Here is a 27,234-nt window from a genome sequence, read left to right as displayed (position 1 = left end):
CCTACATTTTATTTGCATGGCATCAATATGTAGTGAATGGTTTGTTAAAGTTTACAGACAAAAACAAAATGCTTTAGGTGCGTCATTGTGGTGCATGCAGGTGAGTTGTACAGCATGGCAGGCATCATGCGCCAGGTGGAAAATATTCAATACATGAATAATTAGGTGTAACTAACCACCTTTGTTTTATATTATTGGGACGTTAGCTACGACGTCAACTGCAAGGTATGAAGGGCTCCTTGGTAGCACAGAGTAGAGATGCTGTCGGCTATTTTATTCAGATCATCCCTGTGTTGCGCTTGAAGCCATGCCATGTGATCTCGTGACGTCATACGAACCGACGACCAATCAGTGCATGGCCATGCCAATTGCCAGCTAGCACTTGCTGGCTGTCTGGATTTCGCTCGCTTCGTTGGCTCTGGATTTTCTGAAGGACTTTCATTAAAATTGCCGCACAATATTGCCACACAGACCGCATGCATAAACCTATCGCAGGTTTTAAAGCTAAAATCTGCAAACGGCAAACAAATTATCCGGTAATATGCCAGCTTATTGCAAATCTCTGCACCAGCCGCACAACGAATCTTTTCAACGCGGTTCCGTGACCGCTTACCTCGGATTAGTGATACATACGGCAGCCATGCAGTGCTGTTCATAATGGTGGCAACTCAAGCGCAGAACGACAGTTCAGGTAAGTTGGTTAGCTGTAACGGTGAACATAAGTAGCTCATGCAACGAGGCTTGGGCAAGCTCGCTCAATCGGTGAGGTATTTCTTACGGAAGTCAATTTAATGCCTGCCTAAGATTGAGTGTAGACAGGACCACCCGTAATCATGGAAACAAAACTGAGACTTAGAAACATTTTAGCGATGCACCACTACTTTGAGCATATGAGGACTATAGGGTGCGTGCCATTGAGAGGTTTCACCACAATGGGCCACACGCCCAGTGCTGTGTTGGTCGGTAACTGCTACGGCGGAACCCTGAAGTTTTAATTCATTTCCTCACATGCGTATCCAGCGTGACTGGCTCGTCTGTTCCTAGTTTGAATCCGAGAGCCTTGAACGGGCGCCAGGTAGCGGAAAATTTGCGTCGAAGTCATGCCGCGTTTATGGCTTATTTATTAGACATTTATTATAGTGTACACAAACACATGCAGAGAAATAGCGCGCGCCAAGAATATGCACATGCACTGCCCGGGCAAACACTAATACAAACAGGAAAAAGCGCGCGCGGTTTGAAACACGGAAAGAGGCTGCGGAGCCCCACAATTCTTAAATTTTTATCCATAAGGACGACCTCAGGCCTAAAAGGGAAGTGGGTGGGTTAGGTGAGGTTAAGGGTGCCAGACTCCTACATGAACTCTAGCAGGACACTAAGCTTGCGCTTGCCATCGGTACTGGGGTCTGTCCAGTCTTCGTATGTCTGGATGTGGTGAGCAGATGGGTAGCGGGCGCGGAGGCTTGCCGTACCAGGAGAGGTCGAGATCAAGTGCTGCAGGTCAACGGAGTCTGCAAGGCAGTTAGGGCAGCCGATCCTGGTTCGGCGCCTGTGCACGCTGCAACGGCTCGCGCCTTGTGAGTGAGAATGGGCAGGGCGAGAAAGACCGGAAGGAATCGGAGGAGTAATGTCGGGGATAAGGTCCCGCAACAAAGCCCTCCGTGTGATGACAGAGTCCGGTAGGATGAAGGGGATTGGAGAACAGTAAGGGTGGTCCGAATTGTACGGGTCCACATCAAGGCTAGGCCGACGGTTTTCCTCCAGCTGCGTTCTAGCGCCCTCGTTTCGATCCTGTTTCGTGGATTTCTCGCGAATACCATTAGGTGGCGGGGAATGATCTGCATTTGACAGTTGACAGCCGTGTGGTGCGGACGCATGTTTATTCGATCCTCCGATTGTACGTGGCTATCGGAAACGGACGGACTGGCGACAGTGGGAGCTTGCGCAAGCGTCAAATAGATGAGTTCTTACTTTTATTAACTTTATTGTGTTTTCAGCTAGTCAGGTTAGGTGCATCCTAAAGAATAATTCTTAGCTGTTTGTTCTAGCGGCCTGGTTTTCGTGCCGGCAGCTAGGTTTTTTCGGCGTTCATTCCTTAACTATTTTGTTAGCTTGTTCTTTTTTTTTTTCTAGGTTATTGGCATTCGCAGAATTTATTTGATTGCATGTTTGCTAGTCGTTTTTGTGTCTTTCCTTTGCGGTTTGTATATTCTGAGAACTCGTAGTAGAAATAGTTCAGTTGATCTTAAGTTGTGCAACCAAAAGAAGGTTAAGTGTACTCAGTGTGAGGCGCAGGTTAATCCCAAGGGAACGCGTTTCGACTTAAGAGGAAGCGGAAGGCACTGACTTTTTGTGCCGGTGTTGCGTGCTTAGTGCGCGCCTAGACAGGTTTGAACAAGAAAAGGTCGGTCTAGTGTCGCGCGTGGAAGCCTTAAAAAATGAATTAGGTTTATTAAGGGCAGAAAATCAGAAACAGCTGGGACAGCTTTCTCAAATGAAAGAAAAAATGGCCGACACTGTCTTTCGAAGCAACGAGGACGGACATTCCAGTGCGGGCCACGTGGCTGGGACCAGCACTGGCATGGACGGCAAAAGCAAAGTAGGTCAGGCGGAGCCGAACCGACAGTTATTCAGAAGTAGCTACTAAGAAGCCGGGAAAGTGGAAATAAGGAAGAATGTATATCCCAGAGAGTAGGACACAGATAACCCAAAACAGGAGCCAATAGTTGGGAGGGAGAGGGAGAATGTCCGGGTGCTTATTGCCGGGGATTCCAACGAGTAGGTGCAGTCGAGATGTCATGGAACGTGTAAAGGGTGATAAGCTAGTATTAGTTGGAACCTTACCAGGGATGACAATGCGCACAGTGCTTAAAGAGACCAGAAATAGGTTGTCGAAAAATTCCGCAGAACGCAATATGGTGATAGTAGCATAGTAGCCGCGGAGCTGAACGATGTTCTAAATGGTGACACTGCAGGAACGGTGGCAAGTTTAGCTCACGGAGTTGATATCAGGGCGATAGCACACCGAGCAAAGGTCGTTGTGCGCACAGTACCGGAGGTTCTAGGAACGAGCGAAAAGCTTGCAAAGGACGTGGTGACAGTTAATCATCACACAAGAAAGTTTAGCCTGGAGAAGCGTTTCAAAGTGAGGTAAACGGGGAAGTGCATAGAGCAGGTTTTGGCAGGGCTTTTCAGCGAGATGGCATCCATTTTAACAAAAGGGTGACGAAATTACATGGGAAGGGATAAGAAGTACGAAAGATGTCAAAGTATGCAAAGGATTAGGACAAAGCTGTCCTCTATCACCGCTGCTGTTCATGCTTTATATGATAAACCTGGAACGGAGGATAACAGACAGTAACCTAGGTTTTAACCTGTCATATAGATTAGCTGGAAAGGCGGTAGAGCAGCGTCTCTCCGATTTGATGTATGCAGACGATATTGTGCTCTAGCTGAGAGTCTGGAAGAATTGCAAACTCTAGTTAAGTATTGCGGAGACGAAGGGGACGCTTTAGGCTTCAGTTTCAGCGCCGTTAAGTCGGGTCTGATGATTTTCAACGGCTCAACTGATCAGGGTCTTAAAATACAAGGCCTTGAAATACCTAGAGTAGCAGAATATAAATATCTGGGGGTATGGGTAAACGAAGGATTGGCATACATTGGAAAGCATGAGCGATCACTTAAGGCCAAAGGGCGAAGGAATGCCGGGATAATGAAGCATAAGGCATTGTGGGGATACAATAGGTATGTGGTTTTGAGGGGTATTTGGAAAGGAATTATGGTGCCAGGACTTACTTTCGGAAATGCGGTTTTGTGCCTAAAATCATACGGGTACAGTCGACATTAGAAACAAATCAGAGATCCGTTGGACGATTAGCACTAGGTGCCCACGGCAAAACTACAAATGAGACGGTACAGGGAGATATGGGCTGGGCATCTTTCGAAGTACGGGAAGCTCAGAGTAAAATATTATATGAGGAACGCCTGAGGGAATTGGACAGTACCGAAAGGGCAGCTAAAGTATTTAAATACCTGTACTTAAAAAGCTTTGACACACAATGGAAGAAAAGAACTAGGAAACTAACTAGTAAGTATGCTAGTCACAAGGAGGGAGAAATAAAGAGTATTAAGCAACAGGTGAAAAACACAGAAGGTAAAAATTGGATAAATTCGATGGAAAAGAAACATCTCAAAATAACGGCTTGAGGGGCTAGTTGGTGCTGCATCTTATTCAGAAATGTGGCGCAACAAACACAAACACAAGAGAAGATACACAACATACGCGCACACTACCAACTGTAATAGGAACTGAAAAGAGAAGGAGTGGTGAAGAGGAAGTGTTTTTCAGTTCCTATTACACTTGGTAGTGTGCGCGTGCGTTGTGCATCTTCTCTTGTATTTGTGTTTGTTGCGCCACATTTCTGAATAAGAAAAGAATCAGAGTGTGGAATTACACCGAAAGTGGAAAATGCTGATCAGGAAGGAAAATTTCTTTGATAACTCAAGAGGCAGTGCCCTACTTTTTGAAGCTAGATCAGGGTGCCTTAGAACACGCAGCTACAAAAAGAAATTTAACAATGAAGATGACGCATGTGCTGTATGTGGTAACTCCAGTGAAACAATTGACCATATTATACTCGAATGTAATGGTATCCATCCGGAAGTTGATGCAGGCGCAGTCACTCTTCCTGAAGCTCTGGGGCTTAAAGATAGATACCAGTGGCCGGGTGAATAAACCGGCGGTGGAAACTAGCAAAAAACGACTGGAAGATTGGTGGCTTAAAAGCAGAGAAGTGACATAATGTTAGTAATGCAGAAACAAAAAATTTATTAAATAGAATGATGGTTTAGTTAACCGATCTAAATCAATAATTAAGATATAGGCAGAAAAATGGGCATGATAGCTACTGCTACCACTCCGTTTCAAAGGGGACGCTCCTATATTCCAACCATCCATTCCATCCATCCACCGTTGAAAGAAAGGAATCACGCGTCGCTGACCCGTTGTGTCTTAGATGTCTCGTGGTGCAATACAAACTACGACCATCTTCGGACTACGCAACCGATGGATTCGCTTTTCCATCACCGTACCAGCTTCTTCATAGCGGTGTGGAATGAACCGTTTTTGTGGCACTGGCTCCAACATTCCTGTCACGGTGGTTGCTGGAGAGCCGCTACTGTGTAAATTTTCAAATCATTTGCGTATCGTCTATAATATTGTAATGAACTGATGCCTGCACATTGGGCACGTGCATTTTCGAGTGGCATGACATGTGTCTATAGGCTCGAATATGTTTGTGACGCAAAAATTAGGCACCCTCTGCGGGTCAAAGTTTGGCAACGCAGTTTGGAGAGACAGCGCTCAAATCACAGAAGTAGCCGTTCGAACTGCAAATTTAGCCGTTCGCATAGCGAAGAAGAAGAAAAAGAAGAAGGAACAGAAGATGAGAGCATCAATTTTTATAAGCCTGCCCTTATTCGCCTTTTGCGGCGAAAACACAGCGGTAAGGTACAGGTCTCTCATGTCGCCGGAAAAGGAATACGTCAAAAGTAAGTCTCACACAGGTAACGGGAAATAATTAAAATGCCTAACGATCAGTGGCGAACTGAGCTGTTCGGCGAGTACACAGCTGTGCTTATGCTCAGCTCAATTACAGGCATGTGGAATTTAAAATCCTGTTTAGTTGGGAACGGTCAGCAAACTAAGTTGCATTTATATTTATATTTTTTAACTGCGTTTCTGAGAAAGAATATCATGCTGAGGAACTTAACACACATTCTTGACGCAACAGTAATCGGCGGTGTGTCTGCGTTTTCTAAGTATGCAATTGCTTTAGTGTCGTTGGTACTAAATAAATTTAGTTTCGCAGGTTATTGCTTCCTGAGGTCAAATTAATTTCCTGATAACAATGGACAAACTCCCCAAAGACCAGTGCCTCCGTATATGTTAACTGATTGGTGCGCATGAAAGCTGTAAATTATAATTGAAACTTCGGGCGTGATAACTGCAGGCAAACTTGTTCACGAATGATGCCTGGCGTTTTTCCATCCACCGTCAGTTTTCTGCAGCGACACTATGACATGGTTAACTGAGCGATTAATTTGGCTGCCTCTTGAACATATATTAGGCAAGTTTTGGTATTTCGTTACCTGAATTCTCTATTCACCACTGCGTGTGTAAGTACCAGCAGACGATTCTTGCACCCATGATCTAAAAAAAAGCCAGTCATTACACTATGTGCGCTGGAATATTCTAGAAGCTCCTCCCTCCCCTGGCCGGGCGTCTGTTGTGTACTTGGGCGTTTGATATTTTGCTGCAACACCAATTCACTGAGTAGATGTAGTTGAAATCCGCCCACGGCGTAGACAGCTCTTTGCTCTGTTGTAAGATCTAGGCGACTGTCCTGAATGACCCTATCCGGGCAGTCAGCCGGTACAATTCGAAGTCCGGTTTTACATAGTCGATGTAGACTGCCAAAATCTTGCTAAAATCAGGAATCGCGGCAGAGAAACTAGAAAATGTCTAGCGCAAGAAACCGCTAATGTTTGTGCTAGAGGATCAAGTCGGTTGCTTTACCTAGCGTATGCTTTCCACCGAACGCGAAGTGAAAGAAAAGCTCCCTATTGTAGATTTCGGTGGGCATTAAAGAAGCATAAGCTGTCGAAAACAGCCGGAATCCCCCGCTGCGGTGTGGAGCCTTACAGCTCCCAACGCAGCTCTGGCAAGTTAAAATCCCATTCATCATTAACCGTTGAAGGTCGGCTCACCCGTGGAAATGACGTACAGCTAAATAATTCCTTTTTCGACAGATGAGATCGCCCATCTGTGTGGCAAGACGGTCAGGCTGGCCACCAGTGAGCTTCAGTCGGCTGTGATGCTGGAAACGAGCCGCAGCCATGACCGTACCCGAGACTGCAAGTGGACCGTGACCACAACGGGTTCCGATCAGTCGGTTGTCGTGGCTTATGTCTCTCAAAGCCTCAGGCGAAGTCTTTTCTCCGAGATATGCGTCGACTACGTCAAGGTAACGTGCGCTGACATCGCACAGCACACGGACGCCTCTTCGTTTTGCCTCCATCGAAACGCAGCCGTCGAGGTCGGGTTCGAACCCGAGTATTCCAGACAGTAGTCGGGCGTCTTACCACTGCACCACCCCGGCGGGGCATCACCTCCGCCGTAGAGAAAGACGCGCACCGCAACAACAGCCGTCGTCCACCACCTAAGCGGTGGCGGGTGCAATGACGGCCTACAACCGATAAAAATTTTGTGGCTGGCTAGCCCCCGCCGCAAGCGGCGTTGGTCTACCGCCCCAGCCCCTTAGGGCCAGGAACTACATGCCACCTCCCTGTCAGCGCAGTTAGATTCTCAGGTGTGTCAGGTGGTCGAAATTACTCCGCAGCCCTCCTCTACACCTCTTCTTTCCACTTTCACTCCTACTACTCCGACCTTTCTTCCTTCTCTTACAGCGCGGTTCAAGTATCCACAGAGACGTGTGACAGATACAGCGCTTTTCCCTTCCTTGAACCAATTATTAATATTATCAACGCAGCAAACGCCATGGTGAAATAAATGATGCGACGACTGCTTAGGAACACATGGCTAGCAGACGACGCGACCGCCTCCATTCCGGGATTTACTTATAAACTCCGCCACCAGTGGTGTGCCCGTCCTCTTGCCCGCTGCCTTGCCCTCGTCGTGGTGGCTCAGTAGTCAGGGCGCTCGACTGCTAACCTGGGGACCAGAACCCGGCCATGGCGGCCGCATTTAAATACAGGTTACATGCAAGGCTTCCTTGCACTGCGCATTGTTAGTGCAGGTTAAAGAACCCCGGGTGATCGAAATTATTAGGAGACCTCCACTAAGGCGTTCCTAACACACTAGGTCGCTTTGGAACTTTAAACGTCATACACCGTAGGCGACCTGGAACGCTAGACAATATTATTTTTATTTTTTTGATTAATTGGTTCACAGGAAGGGAAATGCGCAATATCTGTCACACGCTCTGTGGACACCTGAACTGCGCCGTAAGGGAAGGGATGAAGGTGGGAGTGAAAGTGGAAAGAGAGAAGGGGGAGCCGTAGTGGAGGGCTACGGAGTAATTTCGACCACCTGGGGATCTTTACCATGCGCTGACATCGCACAGCACACGGACGCCACTATCGCGTTAAAAGACTAACCATTGTTGGCAGCTCCTCTGAACTATCTGATATCGTGTGGTCGCGTCCAGTCGAAGAACCGTTACTCGGTGATGTCACCTGCCAGCTACCATCTTCCAGTGCCTTGCTCATGATTTTTCGCTCACAGCGCTAGCTCCCGATTTTCTGCATAATGTGACTTTTAACGCTCTTTTTAAAAACCATAACTTGCTTGCACTTTCATGTGAAGTTTGGTTTACTTTTCGAGCGTCAAAAAAGCTGTATGCAGCCTTGCAGGCGGCAACGGATGTCACCAGCACTGGTTGGAACCAAGCAACCTATAAAAAGCTATAACCGATAATCTATAACTATAAACATGTAACCTTCTTGGTTGGGACCCGCTGCAGTTTCTGGGTGGTATATAACTGTGCGGACCAACGTTTATAGGCCAGTAACATTGAAGTGGACGTCTGTCCAAACTGATGACAGAGCTACACGAATTCACTACGTGCGCGGTAGCAGTGAGTTTATTTCAGGTCTTCAGGTCTGTAGTGAAACCACCCCGCTGGGGTGGCGCAGAGGTTAGGGCGCTCGACTACTGTGCCCAAGGACGCGGGGTCGAATCCTGGCCTCGGCGACCGCTTTCGATGGAGGTGAAAAGCTAGGCGTCCGTGTGCTGTGCGATGTCAGTGCACGTTAAAGAACCCCAGGTGGTCGAAATTTCCGGAGTCCTCCACTACGGCGTCTCTCATAGCCTGAGTCGCTTTGGGACGTTAAACCCCAAAACCAAACCACAAACCATCTTTAGTGAAACCGGGATCGCATGAGTTTAAAATTGCCGATGAACTGAAAGTTTACTTACTTTGGAAAGCGGTTGGCTTTGATCATTATGACGAGCTTAACAAAAGGAGTGCTTGGCCACATCTACGGGGTTAGAGTTATAGGTAGTCTTTTGCGTTCGTGCACTTATGCGGATGAATATGGCTTTTATTTCGTTTTTTTTTAGAAACCCAGCACGAAATCGCCTTTTCTGGGTAAGCACGGAAAGACAGCGATGCGTGTATAGCAACTCTTTTGTATGATAAGGCGCGAATGGTACCTGCTTTTCTCGATTGGCTGCCGCACCGACCCGTCACTTTAGGCTGTGGTAGGGTGGCACGGGCAGAGCACTTTATTTTTCTTTACTTTTGTCTGCCTCACCATAGAATATGTAGTAGGGTGTGACGTCATGCCTGAGTGTGATTGGTGGGCTCTGAACTGTGACGCGTCGTGTCGCGTTGCCTGCATGGACACTGGGTCATCGTAGCTCGTCGCCTTCCTAGCCCACAATAGCACTTCATTAAACGACAGAGGTATTAGTTGAGTTCGCAGAGCGCAACAACTTAATAACGATGAATACCCTCTTCAGTAAGCAAAAGAACCAAAATTGGACAACAACAACAACAAAAAAAGCCCTAACGGGGAGACTAAAAATGAAATTGACTTCATACTGTGTTCTAACCCTGGTATTATGCAGGGTGTATAGGCAATCGAAAAGGTGCAATGCAGTGACGGCAGGATGGTAAGGTATCGAATTAGCCTAGATTCGAAGGCGCAATGAAACAGATTACCAAGAAAAAAGGCCATCAAAACGAATTAGCGGTGAGAGGGAAGGTAGACGAATTCAGGATCTCGTTACGGCAATAAAATAGCTTTAACCGTGGAAAATGACCTTGATGTAGAAGCAATGAACGGTAATTTCAGAGATATTATTACTAAATACGCGGTAGAAGTAGGTGGTAGGATAGTTAAAGAGCATACCGGTAAGTTATCTAAGAAGACGAGATATTTGGTTAAGAGTCGCCAAAGTATGAAAGCCTCCAACCAAACAGACAGGATAGAACTGACAGAGCTATCAAATGTAATCAATAGGTCCAAAGTGTCCGACATAAGGAAGTATAACATGGAGAAAATAGAGCGCGCTCTAAAGAACGGTAGTGGCCTTAAGGAGGTGAAGAGGGAATTAGGCACAGGCAAAAATCAGACGTACGCGCTAAGGGATATCGGGCAATGTCGTCACTAACGTGGACAAGATAGTCAAGGAGTTCTATACTGATCTATACAGTAGCCGATGCAGTCAGGACAGAATGGCAGTATTCAAGAGCAGTCAGATGTTTCGCCAGTAACGAAGGATCTTTAAAAATTATGAAAAGGAGGAAAGCAACTGGAGAGGATCAGGTAATTACATATTTGCTGAAGGACGGGGAGGATATCGTACTAGAAAAACTGGCCACCCTGTATACGCAATGCCTGATGACATCGATGGTACCGAAATAATGGAAGAACACTACAATTACCCTAATTCACAAGAAAGGAGACGCTAAGGACTTGAAAAAATTATGGCCCATTCAGCTTACTATTTGTTGCGTACAAAGGTATTTACTGAGGTAATCGCTAATCGAATCAGAATAACCTTGGATTTCAATCAATCAAAAGAACAAGCAGGCTTTCGGAAAGGCTACTCTACTATCAATCATATTCATACTATTAATTAGATGACAGAAAAATGCTCCAAATATAACTAGCCATTATACATAGCATTCATTCATTATGAAAACTTTGACTCAGTCGAAACCTCGGACGTCATGCAGGCATTGCGAAATCAGGGTGTAGATGGGCAGTATATGAAAATACTGGAAGATACCTATAGTGGCTGCACAACAACCATAGTTCTGCGTAGAGAAAGTAATAAGAAAGATTCCTATAAAGAAAGGTGTTTGGCAAGGAGACACGATCTCCCCACTACTATTCACAGCCGTCTTAGAGGAAGTATTCAGAGACTTGGAATGGGAGCAGTTAGGGATAAGGGTAGATGGAGAATACCTCAGTAATCTGCGATTTGCTGATGACATTGCCTTGCTAAGTAACTCAGGGGATGAACTGCACAGAATGATTAGAAGGATTTATGAACTAGAGAGGAAAAAGAAGAAGGGCAGGCCTAAAAATCTATATGTGGAAGACTAAGGTAATGTTCAGCAGCCTCGGAAAGGAACAGCAGTTTACGATAGGTAGCGAAGCACTGGAAGTGGTGGGCGTATATTTTTCTTAGGACTGGTAGTGACCGCAGATCCGGATCATGAAAGGGAAATAACTAGTAGGATAATAAGGTTGGGATAGCGCGGATTTGGCAAGTACTCGTAGATTATTACTACCAGCTTACCGGTGAACGCTCAAGAGGAAAGTGTATAACAGTTACATCTTATCGGCACTCACATGTGGGGCTGAAACGTGGAGGGTTAACTAAATGGTTCTACTTAAGTTGAGCAACGAGATATGTAACGAAAAATGGCAGATGTAACGTTAAGAGATAGGAAACGCAATAACTCAAGTTACTGACATTCTAGTGGAACTCTAGAAGAAAGGGGCATGGGCAGGGAATGTAGTGCAAAGAGATGATAACCGGTGGTCGAAAAGGTTAACAAAGTGGATCCAAGGGAAGGAAAGCGTAGCAGGGAGTTGAAGAAAGTCAGGTGGGTGGACGAGGTTGAGAAGTTCGCAGGGGTCAAGTTAATGCAGCTAGCACAGGACCGGGTTAATTCGAGGAATGTGAAAGAAAGCCTTCGCCCTGCAGTAGATATAGTCAGGATGGTGATGATGAAACAACAACCGCGTTTGAAAACGTGCAGATCAGCCACCGAGACCGTGCGCCTATCTGGATTTGCGGTGACACGAACAGCGTGGAGGTCTATCCGCACAGCGTAAACTTCACGCTTCACCTGAACCCCACATGGACGCTGGAGTCGGACAGTGTTCCCGTCGTGTTGTACACCACGGCTGCTTCTCTTCCCAGTAGGTTTTCTTTTTTTGTCTTTATCCGGCATTTATTTGCTGGTTGTTCACGTACAGCACAGTATAAAGCAGATTATTTTCTTTATAAGCAGTGTGGCATATTCACGAAGGAGAAGCGAAATTAGGCGTTTCTGGTTGCGCTGAAATTGAAATACAAATGCCTTTCCGACAGGGCCTGCAAGTGTTACAGTCGTCGATGACTGACACGTCATAATGCAGATACATATGCTCATGAAGAGTTATCGCTATAGTGAAGCGTGCTTTCGGGGACAAAAAATTCAGGAACACGCCTCCGACAATTTAAGGCTAGAAGCGCAATGTGAACGCGTAAATTCCCTTATTTGTCTAGTACGCATGATGGAGCTCAGGTCGAACTTTCGCATCCATAAGAATGGTCTGAAACTATTTGCCAATAAGAAAGTCTACGTGGTTTGTTGCCATTCGCATGCTTCGGGAACTTTTGTCCCCGATAGCACATGCCTCAGGGAAGCCCAAAACTTTAGCAATGTTTATCTGAAGGCATTCTTCTGTTTAAAGCGCGCCAATAAACAAGTGTCGTGGTGAGCGAAATCATCGAAATATGCTGTATATATATATCACACTTTTTATTCATTGATGGCTTTTCAGCTGCAGACGTTCTCTTTTTTTTTTCTTTTTTTTTTGCCACGTGGTCGGTAAAAAAATTTTCGGACTTATGCGTTGGGAACTTTTTAGCGAGGTAAAATTTCCTATACAAATATCGTAGTGAACAAAATAAAAATTCGGATGAAACCTCACATTTAAAGTTTAGCGGTGACTGCAGAAAATGTGAGGGCCTTTATTACTTTCCACATCCAACATTAAACATAGTACCAAAGTTTTTCTCTAATATAATTGCTTTTCATCTTTCAGATTCCACGGGTCAGTGTAGGAACGGTTCGTTCTTCTGCGCTGCATCCGGGATTTGCATCTGGGATGGTTTCGTCTGCGACGGAGTCGCCAATTGCTTGGACAACGACGACGAGCATCTCTTTTACGGAAGCACGTGTTGTAAGAGAGCAGAACTTTATTTTCTTTTCATCTATGCGTCGCTTCTTGATTTAACCTAGGTAAATACGCCACACACATATGTCATCTGGCCGAGTGCGGTCAGGGCTCGTTAGTGTGGTGTCAGGGGAATCCACCAGGCGGCTTTACATAGCTCGCAATGATTTCACATTACTGCACCTAAGCAGACTTGAGTGCACCCCTGGAATTTTTGTCTGCGCAGTTATGCCGATACTGGCGCTCGAGCTGATCGTGTGCGGCCTCTCCATGCTTTTGGTTACCACTCTGGCATTCTGTGCACTTCTACGGGACATCGTCAAGGACTACAAGCTGGTAATACTGTTTAGTGTTGTGCTGACATATTTGGGCGCATGAGTCGACATCGTCTGTCCGTTAACAACCCTATCTTTAGGCATGTTTCCATAAGAGAATGTGTTTTCATGCACACACCTAAAAAGTTCCCTTTTGATTTATCTCTCATTGCTTACTTCTTGAGTATAACTTGTTTTAAGCTTCACCTTTATTGGTCGGTACTATGAACTTTGGTATTCGCGGCTCATTTTGCGGGCAACGCGTACCCTAGGTCTTGTGAGTATATCCAGCTGTACTCAGCCCTGCCATAACGTGCTCAAAACATTGCTTCTTGAAGCTCATATCTTTATTTATGCGAGGTGTAGATAGAAGGGCCTCTCTTTATTTCTTGCTGTTATTCCAGCTCGATTACATGATCTACCTGCATCCAACGCTGTGTCCTCGCTAATGTAGACGTAACGCCGGCATTTACCATTAGACTTCGGAGATATTCCAAATGGTGGTGCTCAAGCAGCACAACGACTATCGCATTTGAGCTGCATTGCAGGCTTTGAGGCCAGCCGGAGAAATAGGTTCCAGGGGGATTTTCGCCCAGTTGAAACCTTCGTACACGAGCGTGTTTGAAATTTGCTCCCATCTAAATGCCCGTGTGGTCGAACCCGCGACCTAACGGCACCACGTCACATTGATGCATGGTCGTTTTATACGTAGGTAACCTGCCATCGTTTTCGCAGGCTTCAGTGCATATGGAGCGGGACCTGGCGGCCAAGCGTGACACGAGGCGAACCAAGTCGATGGACGGCCGCTTCGGTACGGCCTTTGCTGGCGGTGATGACTACGTCGCAGCTGCGTCCAACCCTCCGTCTGGCGGCCCTGCGACCGGATGTGCCACCCCTAGAAGCGCTATGCACACCGGTTCGGGAGAAAAGGCATTGGGTGAACATATGGAATCAGAGCGACAAACTGCCTCCAGGGCAGTCAAGCGGCGCTACTCGGTCATCCCCAAGAACTTGCTCATCAACGTCGATATCGATGAAGAGAGCTCAATAATTCGCGAGTGAACCGAACCCCCGCTCCCGCTTACTCTACCCCGCCTCTAGTTTCTTACGAGAAGGTCGGCACGTTACGAGTTCATTATTGATTTAGAACGGCTTTTTAGACCAGTTTTTTCATGACTGCCAGTCTTATTATTTAACTATGTCGTGCTTTCGTAGTCATTATAAGATGTGCCTTGATATGGAGCGTGCACATGTGTCGCACTAAATTTCTACTTAATTTTTTCGGGACCATAAGTTTTGCTTTTCACTGTGAGGAGACTGTTAGTCCTTTTAAGTAAAACAATAGCATTAGGAGTTCGGTAACGGTGCAGCAGAATCAATTGGTAGTGCCTTTATTTCAGCTCACATATTTCAGCATCAACGTACATCTCGTCCACACACTGTCCTACTCGTCGCGGTGTCGTATGCAATGAGATATATTTTCTTAATGGACTGCGCCACGCCCGTCTGGGGCAGCGAAACTCTTCGATACAATGTATTGCATCCAAAAACCTTCAAGAGTGCTGAGCAAAAATGCAAAGCCAACTGCCTATTTCTGAAAGGTCACTGGTCAACTCTGTCGTATAATGTAAGGCGCTACTGTCTGCATATACCGGGCATTTCGAAAATTTTCAGCTTTATGTGTACATTTACGTATCTGATAAGGGCTCAAGCTTATAAAGAGGCTGCCAATAAACGTCAGATTAAGGTGAAGTATTACACTGCGCGGTACGTCGCTGCGTTGCGCGTTCTAGAAATGGCAGTTGAGAAACCGCGGATGTCGTTCTCACTCATGGTTGCGAACTGCAAGCTCGAGTCTCTTAAACGTCTTCGAGTATATATAGCACTAAGGAATGACACACTTCATCTTGAAGAGACAGTTGTTTATTTTATGAAATATTGCATCTGATTAACAATCATCTAACTGTACAGTCGCTCTGGCTATAGGCGGACAGGACGACAAGGAAGAACATAAAAACATGGGCACAACCACCAGTTTCAAGCACAGGCAAGAACAAAACGCTCGTCTTTCGTGTGGGAAAGGAAGGAAACGTTTATTTTTTTAGGGCTTTAAGTGGAGTTATTTTGCACTGCACATTTCATGGCCAAGCTAATCCAATTGTGTGCAGTTTAAACTTGTACACGCTGACGGAAGGATTAACTCGGCACTACGTGCTCTATTTTCACCATGGTACTCTGCCAATATTGCTCTTACCATGCTTATCTTTGAAGTAATCTATGCAAAACAGTGATGTAGCGGTACATAATATATGGTGTAATTAGTGGCGTAGTTTTTGAATTTAACATACGTAATATATGTTATCATTTTGCCATTGATTAAGGCAGCTGCGTTGGCTAATATGGTTTTACTTGCCCAACTTATTGGGCGAATTGCGTTTTATTATATTTTGTGCATTGGTGACTATGCATGCTGTTTGGTCTGAACTTTTCAACACGGAAGAGAGTTACGTCTCGGCTTGCCTCCGATGTCGTCGTCCGAAAGGCGCACAACAAGGTTACATACGTTTCCAGTGCTGGGAAACGAAACAGAAAATATCCTGGCTTCACAACAGGAGAACAGTGACAGACTTCGAAAGGCTAGGAAAAACGACAACACTCATCTGCTATGGTCGTTTGTGACTAAAGTGACTATACAGCACGCACAGACAAACAAATCTTTCACACCACAAAGATCCAAGGGGATCGGCTTGAACTCGCAACACCCTTTTTGTTTGTTTTTTTTAACACTTCTGTCTAGCTGAAAAAATGTGCATTTATTACTCTGTTGAAAATCTTAAGTTTATTACTTTATTTCGCACTTACTGAAGGCAGACGTACACGAATTTTTTCAGTTACTCATTCATTGCCATTCATTTGCAACCACCACAAGTCGATCTCTGTGGATCCTTTGGTTGGTGTGAAGTGCGCTCAAGCACATTTCACCGGCTGTTAGCATTCGATAAGCCAACGTGTATAACAGCCTTTCGCGTTGCACGCCATCCCAAGCGTCCAGTCTCATCTGTATATCTTCCATTATACGCAACTCCGAAACGTCCTTTTGCGACTTCAACGACACCACCTAAGAAGGGAGTCTAGAAAACGAAACATAACAAGGATCAACTTTTTTTTCTTATTTTCATAAAGGCACCACCTATATTTAGTTATGTTTACAGGCTAAATATGCTGAAAGAGATGCAAAGCGGTCTGAGAAAAACCTTCATTCTAGGCTGCTTATGTGGGTCACTTTAAAAACAGCCGTGGCCACGTGCGAAGGCTCATTTCGGAAGACGTGGAAATGGATCACTGTATCGGCATAACGCGATGGTATAATACGTGTGTCCGGGCATTGTCTGGGAAGGACAGAATGCAGTAGAAGATGCAGAACACTGGGACCTTATTCTGCTGAAAAACGTAAGAAGCAGCGGAAGGAACTGCGGGGCTTATGGCACCAGACTTTCAAGGGGTCAACAATGTCTCTGAATGTATCTTTGAAGCTATAATGCAGCGGCTGAGATCGGTAACTTCACAAGCACTGAACACATTGAAAGAAATGAGGCTCTAATGCGCTTTCGGACTGCATCATGCTTTCTGGAAGGCAGATTGTTTTGGGGGCTACAAAAGATGCGAGTCGTAAGTGATATCCGTATTCAAACTGGTAATTTTTGTCCTTTGCGTTAATTTGGTATGGTCAAAAAAGACCAAAAGAGACAAAAACGTTCTAACAAAAAGAGAGTAAATGTGAAGTGCCCTGGTGCGCTGCAGAATTGACAAACATTACTTGAGATGCATTACATATTCGTGCGCTTCGCAGAATAGTGTGTCCGAAACTGTGCGATTATTAAGGCAAATAACCTTGCAGTGAGCAAATTTTTATCGTTAGAAGGAGCATATTGTTTGAAGTCCATTACCACAAAGACATTGAACTGCGTAAATTGCGGGAAATTGTGAGACATATGTCCTGATTGCACGTATGCCATACCATGCTGCAGGAAACTTCTACAAGCTTCTGTCTACTGACACGTAAAAACTTATTTTAATACAGTCGTTAGTAGATGACAGAGTACTTTGACTTTATTTCGCCCACATCGTCGTTCAAGACCTTTGTACGGAGGTCAGCGGATCTTAGGGGTCCTCGAAGCGGTATCTGGCGCGTTCATGAGGGTTACTGAGTGCTTTAAAACACTCCAAGACAAGCACAAACATTATGTCCTTCGCACTCACCGTGCTCACGAGATTCGAATAATTTTAAGATTAAGGACTCAGTAGTTATTCTATGTGTGAATTAAACAGCAGTGCCGCAGCATAAAGCATGAACGCTGGGTGTAGTGCTTTGGAACAGACACATTTGTAGTAAGTGCTTCTTCAGCGAAGTAGACACTCATCTTGGTATTTTTTTTCTTTCGGAGATACAGAGCTTTATCGATGCATTACTTGCTGACCGTTTTGGTAACCTACCTAACGTGGTAGACGCATTTGTTGGAAACAGCAGTTATGAGAGAGATTAGCGTGTACGAAGATTGGTATCAGGGTAAAGTTACTCCTAAAGTACTTGGCAGAGAGCTGCTTAAGCTGATATGTCATGCTTGCAGAGAAATCTATTAAGAGCTTGATTTCTTTCCTGATATCACCAGATTCACAACAGGAAGATTTAACACGTACGCGCCACGCGTAGCTAAATGTTAACGACACAAAACATGAGCTATTAACCACATCAATACATGTCTGACTGACCAAAAAACGCTGTTTCTTCGGGACAGTTTTTACAATAGTATACACACAGTCGAACAGGCATGCGACTATTTACATAACAATTTGCAGTCGCTGCAAATGAGTAGGTTGACAGCTAGCACGGTAATTTCGGGCCTCCAAAATGAGGCAACCCTTCCTTATTCACAGAGCTTCGTAGGTATGGTTTATCTCTGCGAACTTGCTATACTCATTCACCAGCATGCTTCTTCCCTACACTGCATTTTTGTTATGCGTTCCACTGGTCGTAAGAAGCGTTTGTGCCCTACAAGTAGCGTATGTCTATAACATCACGCCGATAACGGCAGGCAAAAACAAACAAACAAACTAAGCAGTGAACGAGCAGAGTGTTCGGAGCAGAGGTCACATACACCTGTGACGTGGAGCTTCGTAGGTGAGCTGTCGCTCGATCGGCGAGAGGAGCTTTGATGCCATGGAGCAGGTTTTTTTTTCTTTCAGCACCGTTTCGCACTATAAGCGAAATAGAGCGCGCTAACCAGCGTTGAGAGATGCGTCTTCAAGGGAGCAACTGAATGCGAGCAAGCCTACAGAGTCTCCGCAGTCTAGGAGCAGCGTTCTAGCGAGGCTACGCAGAAGCGCGGCAGCGGTAGTCGATGCGTGAAAAGTGCGCAGTAGTCGTGGAAAAACTGGATAGGTCGAAGGTCCAGGCGATATGTGTTGTGCAGTCGTATCGGGTGGCGTCTTGAAGTACTCGTACCAGGTCACTTTCAGTTTGGCACTGCAGGGAAAGAAAATGCATCCACCTGAGCATTTTAATTAGAGAGATTTAGCATAGCGCGCTTAGTGACCCATCACCATGGGTCACAGAGCGTTACCGCGTTCTGCCGATGCGTACGAGCCGATTTATCCCGACGCGGCAGGCCTGTGTTCCGACTTCCAGCAAGTGGTGCCATCTAACCCCGTCAAGGCGATCTGGGCATGCGCAGTCACGGCCGGTCTCGAGAAAAAGAGCGCACTTTCCCTCGAGACCGGCCGTGGTGCAGTTGAACGCACCGTGGCGGATCACTGTAACGGATCGCGGATCGCGCTGAATATTAAGCGTCCGAAGCCTTTCTGAATTTTCTGAGTTAAAGGAAACTGCATGACACCAACAAAACAGTTCCGATCACAAGAATTCAACCTAGAATCGCTCATGTGCATAGACTTCGTGAGAACATTTTGCTTTGGTGTAGACACTAGAAGCGGAAACGCCTTCCCCTCGCTTGTTTTAATTTAGAGACTTGGTACTGACGTAGATGCTCAAGGCAATGCGCAAAAATGCGCGGGGGGATATGAAAAACGCGCAAAACAGACGTTAGTGTCCTTAGGTCTTTTGGCGTGGTTATTTTCAATTGTTTACTTGCGAGTTCAATCACCTTAAGCGATAAATGCAAGAATCACTGTGCGCCTGGGGCTGTAGCTCTCTGCACTTGTTTTAATTCTCACGCGTGCCATATTTTACCTACGTATCGATTGGCAACGTTAAGGTAAGTGATCTGGCTGGGATATGTGCTCTATTCCTATTTCCCTGCCTTGTCATCTGTCGTGTTTTAGAGCGCAGCTCTTATGTGCTTGTTGGGCGGTTGAAACACGTCGCCGTTGGTGCCCTTGCTGGTGTAAACGGCCGAAAAGGAGTTATCAGGTGCGATAGAGTCACGGGCTAAAGGGAATTTCTCAGACCACTAAGAGCCACGAGCTCTGCGCTGCTAGCTCGTGGCTCTCCTTTATCTTCTGAGAAATTCTATTTGGCTCGTAAGAAACATAAAGAGTGGTTTATAATTTAACATGCATACCTAAAAGAATCTCTCAAATTCTTTGCCTCAATATATCACAAGAGCGCTTAAATAGCTGCGCTCTAATTTCGCATTAGGAAGCATCATAATCGTCCTTTTTTTAAATTTTCGCCTCACAGACAGATTGGTGCGCACTATCATGACAGCGCTTATCATGGACGAATTTGAACGTTCTTACTGGACCCGCTTTCAGGCTTTATGCTACACTTTTTAGTCTTCACTGACCAGGTAAGTGCGCCGTCCCGCTCTTGCCCACCGCGGCTGTCTCCCGGTGGGCTAGCGGTAATCGCACGGTGGCAGCGTGCAGTAGCGCCGCTCGAAAGTGGCGTCACAGCTGGATCCCCCGTTCTTCGGGTGCCGTTTGATGGTGCGGTGCCGCTCTTGCACGGCGCCCGGCCCGCACGTCTTGGAACAGGGGCGCCACTCGCTCCACGGCGTCAGCATGCAGTCCACCGCTGGTAGCAGTAAGGAGAGAGACACGCACTATATGTTACAGACAGGACTTAAGGCCGATATTGCTCAAGTCTCCTGCTGAGAGATATAAAAATATCATAGTCGGTGATGAATAAGAAAAGTTTGCGTTCTGCTTTTCGCGGCTCTGTTAACGGTTAGTAGACAAGTGTACAGAGCTACGTAAAAAGCGTGAATGAAATTAAATTTGAAACTTATTTGATGTGACCGCTTTCTGCTAGAATTGCCCAGGAATTTTCAAGCTCATATCTTGAAAAGAATTAAGCTGCAGCACAACTAGAGAAGGAGACGCGGACGTTTTACATCGATAAGATATTAGATCAGGGAATATGAAGGATTTAACTAGGAGAGGGTTTTGTTCCCCCTCCCAGGAATGGAAATTTAAAATTTAATGTAGCACGACTGTATTGGACCATTTTTTTTGCGACGGGAAAAGTCGAAGCTTTTGGTCATCTGTAGCACTTTTTTAAAACAATCTGTCTTATGTAGTATGCAAACAGAACATCTGTAAGTCAACAAAATGCAAACAAAGAATGACGCACCCGTTTTTAGAGGGAAGGGGCACAAAAAAAAAACAGAGTTTAAACGGTAAAGTATATGTTGATAGGGAGGATGAACATCGAGAACCACGTGCTCACCTTTGTTCCGGTCCTTTTTCCCTGAAGGCATGTCGGATAAATTGGCATTATAACAGAAAATAAGCTCTGGACACCACATCGACCACACAGGCATACCTTTTCTCGACTCCTTGGTATCCGCTGAGGCAGCAATGCAATTAAAGAAACAGCGCCATTAAGTTGCGTTGCCCTTGGAAAAGCGACGCAGCTGCTCTCATTGCAACCGCAAAATCACGTACAGGGTCGTTTATTCTTAGTGTGAACAATCGATCAAGTGGTCGCTCTGTTGAAAGCATCGTTGAGTCTGCTGCGCACTGAACCTAAGCGCTAGACCATGTGAAGCACCGCGTGCAGTGTTCTCTGTGCCTGCAGCACTTCGATGTATGCCCACGTCGGACGCAACAGCGCTTTGCGACAACGTGCTCGCGTGTTCGCACTAACAGTTGACGAACATGTACATGGCAAGCACGCTAATCAAGGTACAGTAATTCGACTTTCTTCCAACCACGTAAATTTCTGACGTAGGTTTATTGAAATGCCAAGATGAAATGCAAATTATCGATCTCGCTAATTTCGAGAACGCGTTATAGGCGTGCTATGCTGGCATCCCTTCTACCACGTACTTCAGCAGCCTCATTTCAAGACGCGCGTTTACGTGCGAATGTATAATGTTGCCAATCTGAAGCAAGGGTTCTACTTACGGCATGGCGGGTTCTCCTTGCACTTTCGTCTCTGTACCAGTCGCTTGGGACATGGCTTGCCGCCGTTCTGCGGGTTCAGCTTGATCATGCGCCGCCTCTCGCGACGTCCGTTGCCGCACGTCTTGGAGCAAGGACCCCACTGTGACCACGGCGTAAGGACGCAGTCGATGACCGGAGATGTCGGCTCGTCGCTGGTCGTCGGCAGCACGTTCACCGCTGACAGGCCGTTGAGCTTGCCGATAGGCGCTGCGCGGGGTTGGTTACAGAGAGAACGCGACGCCGTACGGGATGCCGTCAGTATCATTCCGTTATCGCGGTTGACAGAGTAAGAGAAGAATGAAAGGTCCATTAGCTACCGTTCGGACACTACGGGATAAATGATTAAAAGAAAGAGCAGATATCTGTGACCTCACCTACACATGCAGGCATGCCAGATGAAACTAATTCCTGCTGCTACTATGCCTCTGAGTATCGCGGTAAATCTTACAGAGTACCGTACTAGAAAGCTCCCAGATTTTGTCATTGCTAGCCGGGAATAGGATTAGCTATCACGCAGTTCTGCTGCTACGGCTTTCGACTAAATTCGCGACAATGACCTGCAGGTCAGCTTCTTATAAACGTCTCTCGACTATGTTGCTGCGAAGCTTATAGCTTGTAAACAAGGCATGGAGCTCGATACAAAACGGGTCATTAAAACAACGGCTTGCTCCTCATTGTCTGAACAATAATGAGATAAGGTGTGGCTACTCTTGCTTTTGCATGTGTTCGAACGCCAAAATGTGGCCGCCCGGTGACGGCCTCTGAAATTTGAGACATCATGTTTAATTATGTTTCGTAGTATTATCTCCAGAATACGTGACGTTGCTGCCGTATACTGTATTCGAAGCCACAGCGTTCACGTTCAGAGTAGAACTAATGTTGTTAAGCCGTCCTTTGTGGTATCTAGGACAAGTTCACGAGGTTATCGAAGCTCTACCAGTTGCCTTCATTTGACCCTCCAGGCGGTCTGTTGAGGCAGTTATGGATGGTTTAAGGATAGACATGGTAAGCTATTTTTAGCGCATGTTAGCTCTAGAAGAGTGTTAGTAATCTAAGAATTCTTCAATGAAGAGTATAATCTAAATGATCACGTAGCCTTCAGCTATCGCCCGTAACACGGTACCTTATTCCGTTATTTCCATGCATCTACGCTACAGCCTAATCTCGAACAACAGTAGCATATACTCGCGACACAGCTACACGTCCAGAACGTACGCTCAGGCGTGGAAATAACGTCGGGTGAGAAGCGCGTGCCGCGATGCGCGTGGTCAGCGAAGCAGCGGCTGCGACAGAGATGAGCGGACAGACCACAGACAAGGCCCTTTTCCACGTGCAGCGTGGTGTCTTTCATGGCGTAGCTTTGGCCCAGAGCCGAAGGGGACAGGAGCCCTTGCGTTATGTCTGCGACAAAGCACACGCAACAGGCAGGCGGAGCATAGAGCAACAGCTCGCGACAGTGAGGCTGAGGACAAGCAGAGAAGATAAAATACGGAGATTGGGGAGGGGAACAAGAAAGCGAGACCAGCAGTTGGCGAAAGCAAGAGCTTACGAAGCACTTAGCTCTGCGATCAAGCGAAGCCAAGTCAAGCACTTGGCTTGTGAAGCTGCTAGGAAGTCCCTGTGTATAGTGAACTAGAATCCCTGTGGGATGACTGTGCGGGCTAGGAGACATCTGCGACACCCTTGAGCCGTTAATACCTAGTATGAAGATGGACAGTTTAGATATGATTTGTACATGTGTGATCATAATAATATGTAGCATGCTCCTGTTATGTCAAAATTTTACGTACAGAGGAGATGTGATGATCTACACGCGAGTGCACCAGCGGCATGGGCTAAAACAAGTTTCTATTATTCTTACATTCGTTGTCCGACGAGGGATAAAATCCCTTAATGCCTAGGCACTTTCTGCATTATTATGGTTGGAACTATACATAACTGGTAGCGAAAAGATATAGAGAAAGCAGAAGAATAAAAAAAGAAGAAGAAAAAATGGGGAAGTTCTTTTGTGATCTGCAGTATGCATAAAATGGTGAAACGACCAGCGTTTTTCCAAAAGAAGATTCATCTTGACTGTGCCTACCACGAACAGTGCAGAACGTAAGGGCCTCTGATTTGAGAGAGCAAAAAAGGAAAGTGCCATGGGCTATGGTGTTACATTCTTTGTGCACTCTGTCTGTTAGCCCGCACAATTATCCCACCATGTCAGCAAAAAAAAAAAAAAAAAAAGGTGCAGAAAGCTTTCAGTGCAAGGCACTCTCATGTCCTTTGAAAACTGTGCATGCTTGTAATACTGTGACAACTGAAATCAGATCTTAAAACCTCGCCCGAAGGCGCAAAGCACTTGTCGTGTCAGACTTCATAAGAAATTATTATTTTATTTATTTTAGCTATTCTTAGACGCTATTAGGTCTCTGTAATTGCTTCTTAATTATTACTTGTTTTGACAATGCAACGCAAACTTCTAAGTTCCGAAAAAAGATGCGAACACTTCTTATTGTCCGCAGATCGGCCATGTCGGAAAGTGTCAGCAAAGACGCAGTAACGAAAGCAACAGTCGTGTGATATCCTAAGATTCCCCTGCCATGAATCACTCAATTTAGTGCATTATAAATGACAGCAATGTACATGAAGGCCGAGAGCAGGTGTTTTTTTTATTTGTATTACAAAATGACTGGAAGCATATTCTATTGCCCTTGTTTCGTGATAAATGAACATGTTTGACTATACCATAATCGGAACTCCCAAAACCGTATCTAAACGTTGGTTAGGACTGGTACAAATCAATAAACTAATTTCCTGTGCACTGGTGGCTGACGGTCTTGGCACTAATAAATCGAAGTTCTGAATTGTTATTTCATATACATCCAACAGCCGAGTTTTTCTTATAGGTTAGTTGAACCTTGATGACTAAATTTAGACAAAAAAAATACCACGAAATGGCTGGCACAGCGACAAAAATTTTCATACAACACTGACCACTCATCATACTACTGTCATTCAGCTAGCTTCAAATTATGAGGCGCGAACATTATTGACAGATTTTCCTGCGCGGCGCAGCTCATGGTTCAAGGTGCAACAACAACGCCAGTTAGAGTGAAACACGCTACATAAATATGGATACCGATCACATCTGTAAGCGCACAGGCAGCGGCTAAGCGTACACAAACGCACGTGTAATTCCTGAATCACAAACCGGTGCCCATGAATACGACAGTGCAACACAGTTGTCATGCCTTCTATGCGCAAAAGGGTTTAAATTTGAAACACAAGTGCCAGGTGACAGCATTCGAAAACTCGGTGACAAAATTAAGAGCTTTTTGCAAGTCGCGCCAGCTTTGCAATAGACACATCTAAATAATCTTCCGTGGCACTGACCCCGTGGTTTCGCTCCAGAATTGATACTCATATTTTTGTACCAAATAAACTTTAATTAGGACCAGGACAACTGCGATGACCCCAGATAATATGGCATTTACGATTCCAGCACGTAACTTGTCAGTGCTCGAGTCGCGAGCTCGTCTGATCGGATAGCGTAAAGACATGAAACGTCAATCACAGGCTTATAGTTGCATCGCGTTTTGCCCGTACTGCAGGAGTTTTGTTCGCGAAGGGAACGGGAAAATAAATCCTGTTATACATAAATTTGCGCTTCTATTTTAAACAAAGGTACCGTAGGCTGACTGAAATGCTTTTTTGATTATCGGCATACGGCGTGTCCCTGCCAGAAGAAATACTTGTACCAACCGAATGGTTGTGAATATGATCGACTTTAAATTTGTTCTTAAAGACCTCAACGATCGGTGTCGTGGCAGTTCGGCGCTAACTGACCTCACTTTAATGCCTGCTGCGCTGCAGCCCAGTGCACCTGAGCAGACGTCAACGAAAAAAATTAGAAGGGTTCAAAGCTGCTGAACTGGATATGGAGCAAAAGCATTAGCTGCGGGTGACCGAGCGTTCTTCTTCTTCTCCTCATTTCTTCTCATTCTTCTTCTTCTCCTTTCTTCTCATTTTGCTTCTTCTTCCTCAGCTACGCTTTAACCAAGCAGTGAACGTGCATTAGGGATCTATAATATACGTGAATGCCAGGGTCCCGGCTGATTCTGACATAACCGTCCCATGTGAAACGAGAGACCCAAGTTGGCAGCTCCTGCCAGGGGATCGCGGACACGGACACATACACGGACACGGCACGCAGCGACGAGCGGTTACACCTGGCATAGTAGTGATTTCGCAATAAAAGCGTCAGTTCATTTATTAATGTTTTTCAAGCGCATTGATGGACGTCTGTATATACTTTGATCCAGTACTTGTGCTACTCTGAGCTAGAATGCAAGAGTGAGCAAGAGTCGATTTAAGTTATCATTCATTGACACCTTGCCGCGGTGGCGCAGTGGTTAGGGCACTCGACTACTGTGCCCCAGGATGTGGGATCGAATCTCGACCACAGTGGCCGCTTTTCCGTCGAGGCGAAAAGCTAGGCGCTCGTGTGCTTTGCGATGGCAGTGCTCGTTAAAGAACCCCAGGTGGTCAAAATTTCCGGAGCCCTCCACTACGGCGTCTCTCATAGCCTGAGTCACTTCGGGACGTTAAACTCCATAAAGCGAACCAAACCAAGCGCTGGTGTTTCGGCAAGGAGCTGTACTCCTTGTACTCACTTTGGCGGACTGTGCAAATAAACACCTCCTAAGCTGGAACCGCAGTTTTTCAAATCCTGTCATGGAACGAAATATATCCAGTATGACAATGCGCTACAGCTTCCTTTTTTTTTTTTTTTCCATTTCGCTAACGCACAACCCTATATTCAACCTTCGCGTCACACACATTCCGGCATCTTCAAGCTCATCCGGAAGCAAAAAATAATTTAGCACAGTACGGAAAATAAATCGGGTAATTTATGCAAAGAAACTGTACAAAAACTCACAAATGCTCTTCTTCTAACGAACCGCGACGTATTCTGAAGAGCGCTCGGCGGGATTTTTATCTGATAAAACTCCGCATTTCATCCGCGCAGTAGCCGAAACATTTCGTGCGACGTTCATCCGTCACACGGACACGGGCACTCTGCGTCCAACATTGTGAACGTAGTGGAGCAAAAAAAAAAAAAATAAAAAAAAAGTTAACTTTTTGAGAGGGACAAATATAAAAGCGCAAATTTAATTGTCTTTCCCTCGAGTAACGTATTCAGCAACACCTTACTATGTATAAAAGAAAAATGCTAAACAATATATGTGTGGCCCCACTGTTATCTCTCACGTATCTTTGTCCGTTGAAAGCACAAAAAATTTTAATTTTGTCGCCTCGAACGCAGTGGAAAGGCAGCGTTTTGGAAAGTGCCGCTAACCACTTGTTTGTCATGTAGCTGTCTACGCTCGAATGGGTCTTTAACGTCAACCACTTGCGGGCATCCCCGCGGTAGGCTTAGAGAGTTACGCTTTTAAACTTTAGAAAAGATTACTTTAGACGTCGCCCGAGACCTATGCCGGAAGAAATGAAAAAAAAAAAAAATGAAAATAAAAAAAGCTTA

At 45.6% G+C, this 27,234-nt stretch overlaps 2 protein-coding genes across 2 annotated transcripts in view; one reads left to right on the top strand and one right to left on the bottom strand.

Annotated features, from left to right (window-relative positions):
* The first annotated feature begins 657 nt into the window (after window positions 1-657).
* LOC146172698 (uncharacterized) lies at window positions 658-14,363 on the top strand. Its single transcript, XM_084584366.1, has 6 exons — window positions 658-691; window positions 6,811-7,025; window positions 11,802-11,964; window positions 12,856-12,993; window positions 13,214-13,323; window positions 14,037-14,363. Exons 1-6 carry the CDS (start codon window positions 658-660, stop codon window positions 14,361-14,363), a joined length of 987 nt encoding a protein of 328 aa, XP_084440492.1.
* A 487-nt stretch (window positions 14,364-14,850) lies between these two features.
* Window positions 14,851-27,234, bottom strand: part of LOC146172697 (spondin-1-like) — a 154,420-nt gene continuing 142,036 nt past the window's right edge. Inside the window, exons 13-15 of the mRNA XM_084585703.1 lie at window positions 21,669-21,914; window positions 20,105-20,334; window positions 14,851-18,825 (exon numbers count right to left, since the gene is read on the bottom strand). Of these exons, the coding sequence (XP_084441829.1) occupies window positions 20,156-20,334; window positions 21,669-21,914 (425 nt within the window). The 3' untranslated portion in view covers window positions 14,851-18,825; window positions 20,105-20,155. The remainder of the gene's footprint in view (window positions 18,826-20,104; window positions 20,335-21,668; window positions 21,915-27,234) is intronic.

The sequence above is a fragment of the Amblyomma maculatum genome, chromosome 11, assembly GCF_055883805.1.
Source record: "Amblyomma maculatum isolate TAMU_Amacu chromosome 11, ASM5588380v1, whole genome shotgun sequence".
In the NCBI taxonomy this organism is placed as follows: Eukaryota; Metazoa; Arthropoda; class Arachnida; order Ixodida; family Ixodidae; genus Amblyomma; species Amblyomma maculatum.
The sequence above is the reverse complement of the archived record's forward strand: the minus strand, read 5'-3'. Positions and strand labels throughout refer to the sequence as shown.

What these genes read in the sequence shown, in the direction of transcription:
- LOC146172698 (XM_084584366.1), top strand. Translation starts at nt 658, where the DNA reads ATGGTGGCAACTCAAGCGCAGAACGACAGTTCAG. An exon ending in AGCGCAGAACGACAGTTCAG is followed by an intron (nt 692 to 6,810) that starts GTAAGTTGGTTA and finishes CTTTTTCGACAG; the next exon opens with ATGAGATCGCCCATCTGTGT. An exon ending in CTTTTACGGAAGCACGTGTT is followed by an intron (nt 12,994 to 13,213) that starts GTAAGAGAGCAG and finishes TTGTCTGCGCAG; the next exon opens with TTATGCCGATACTGGCGCTC.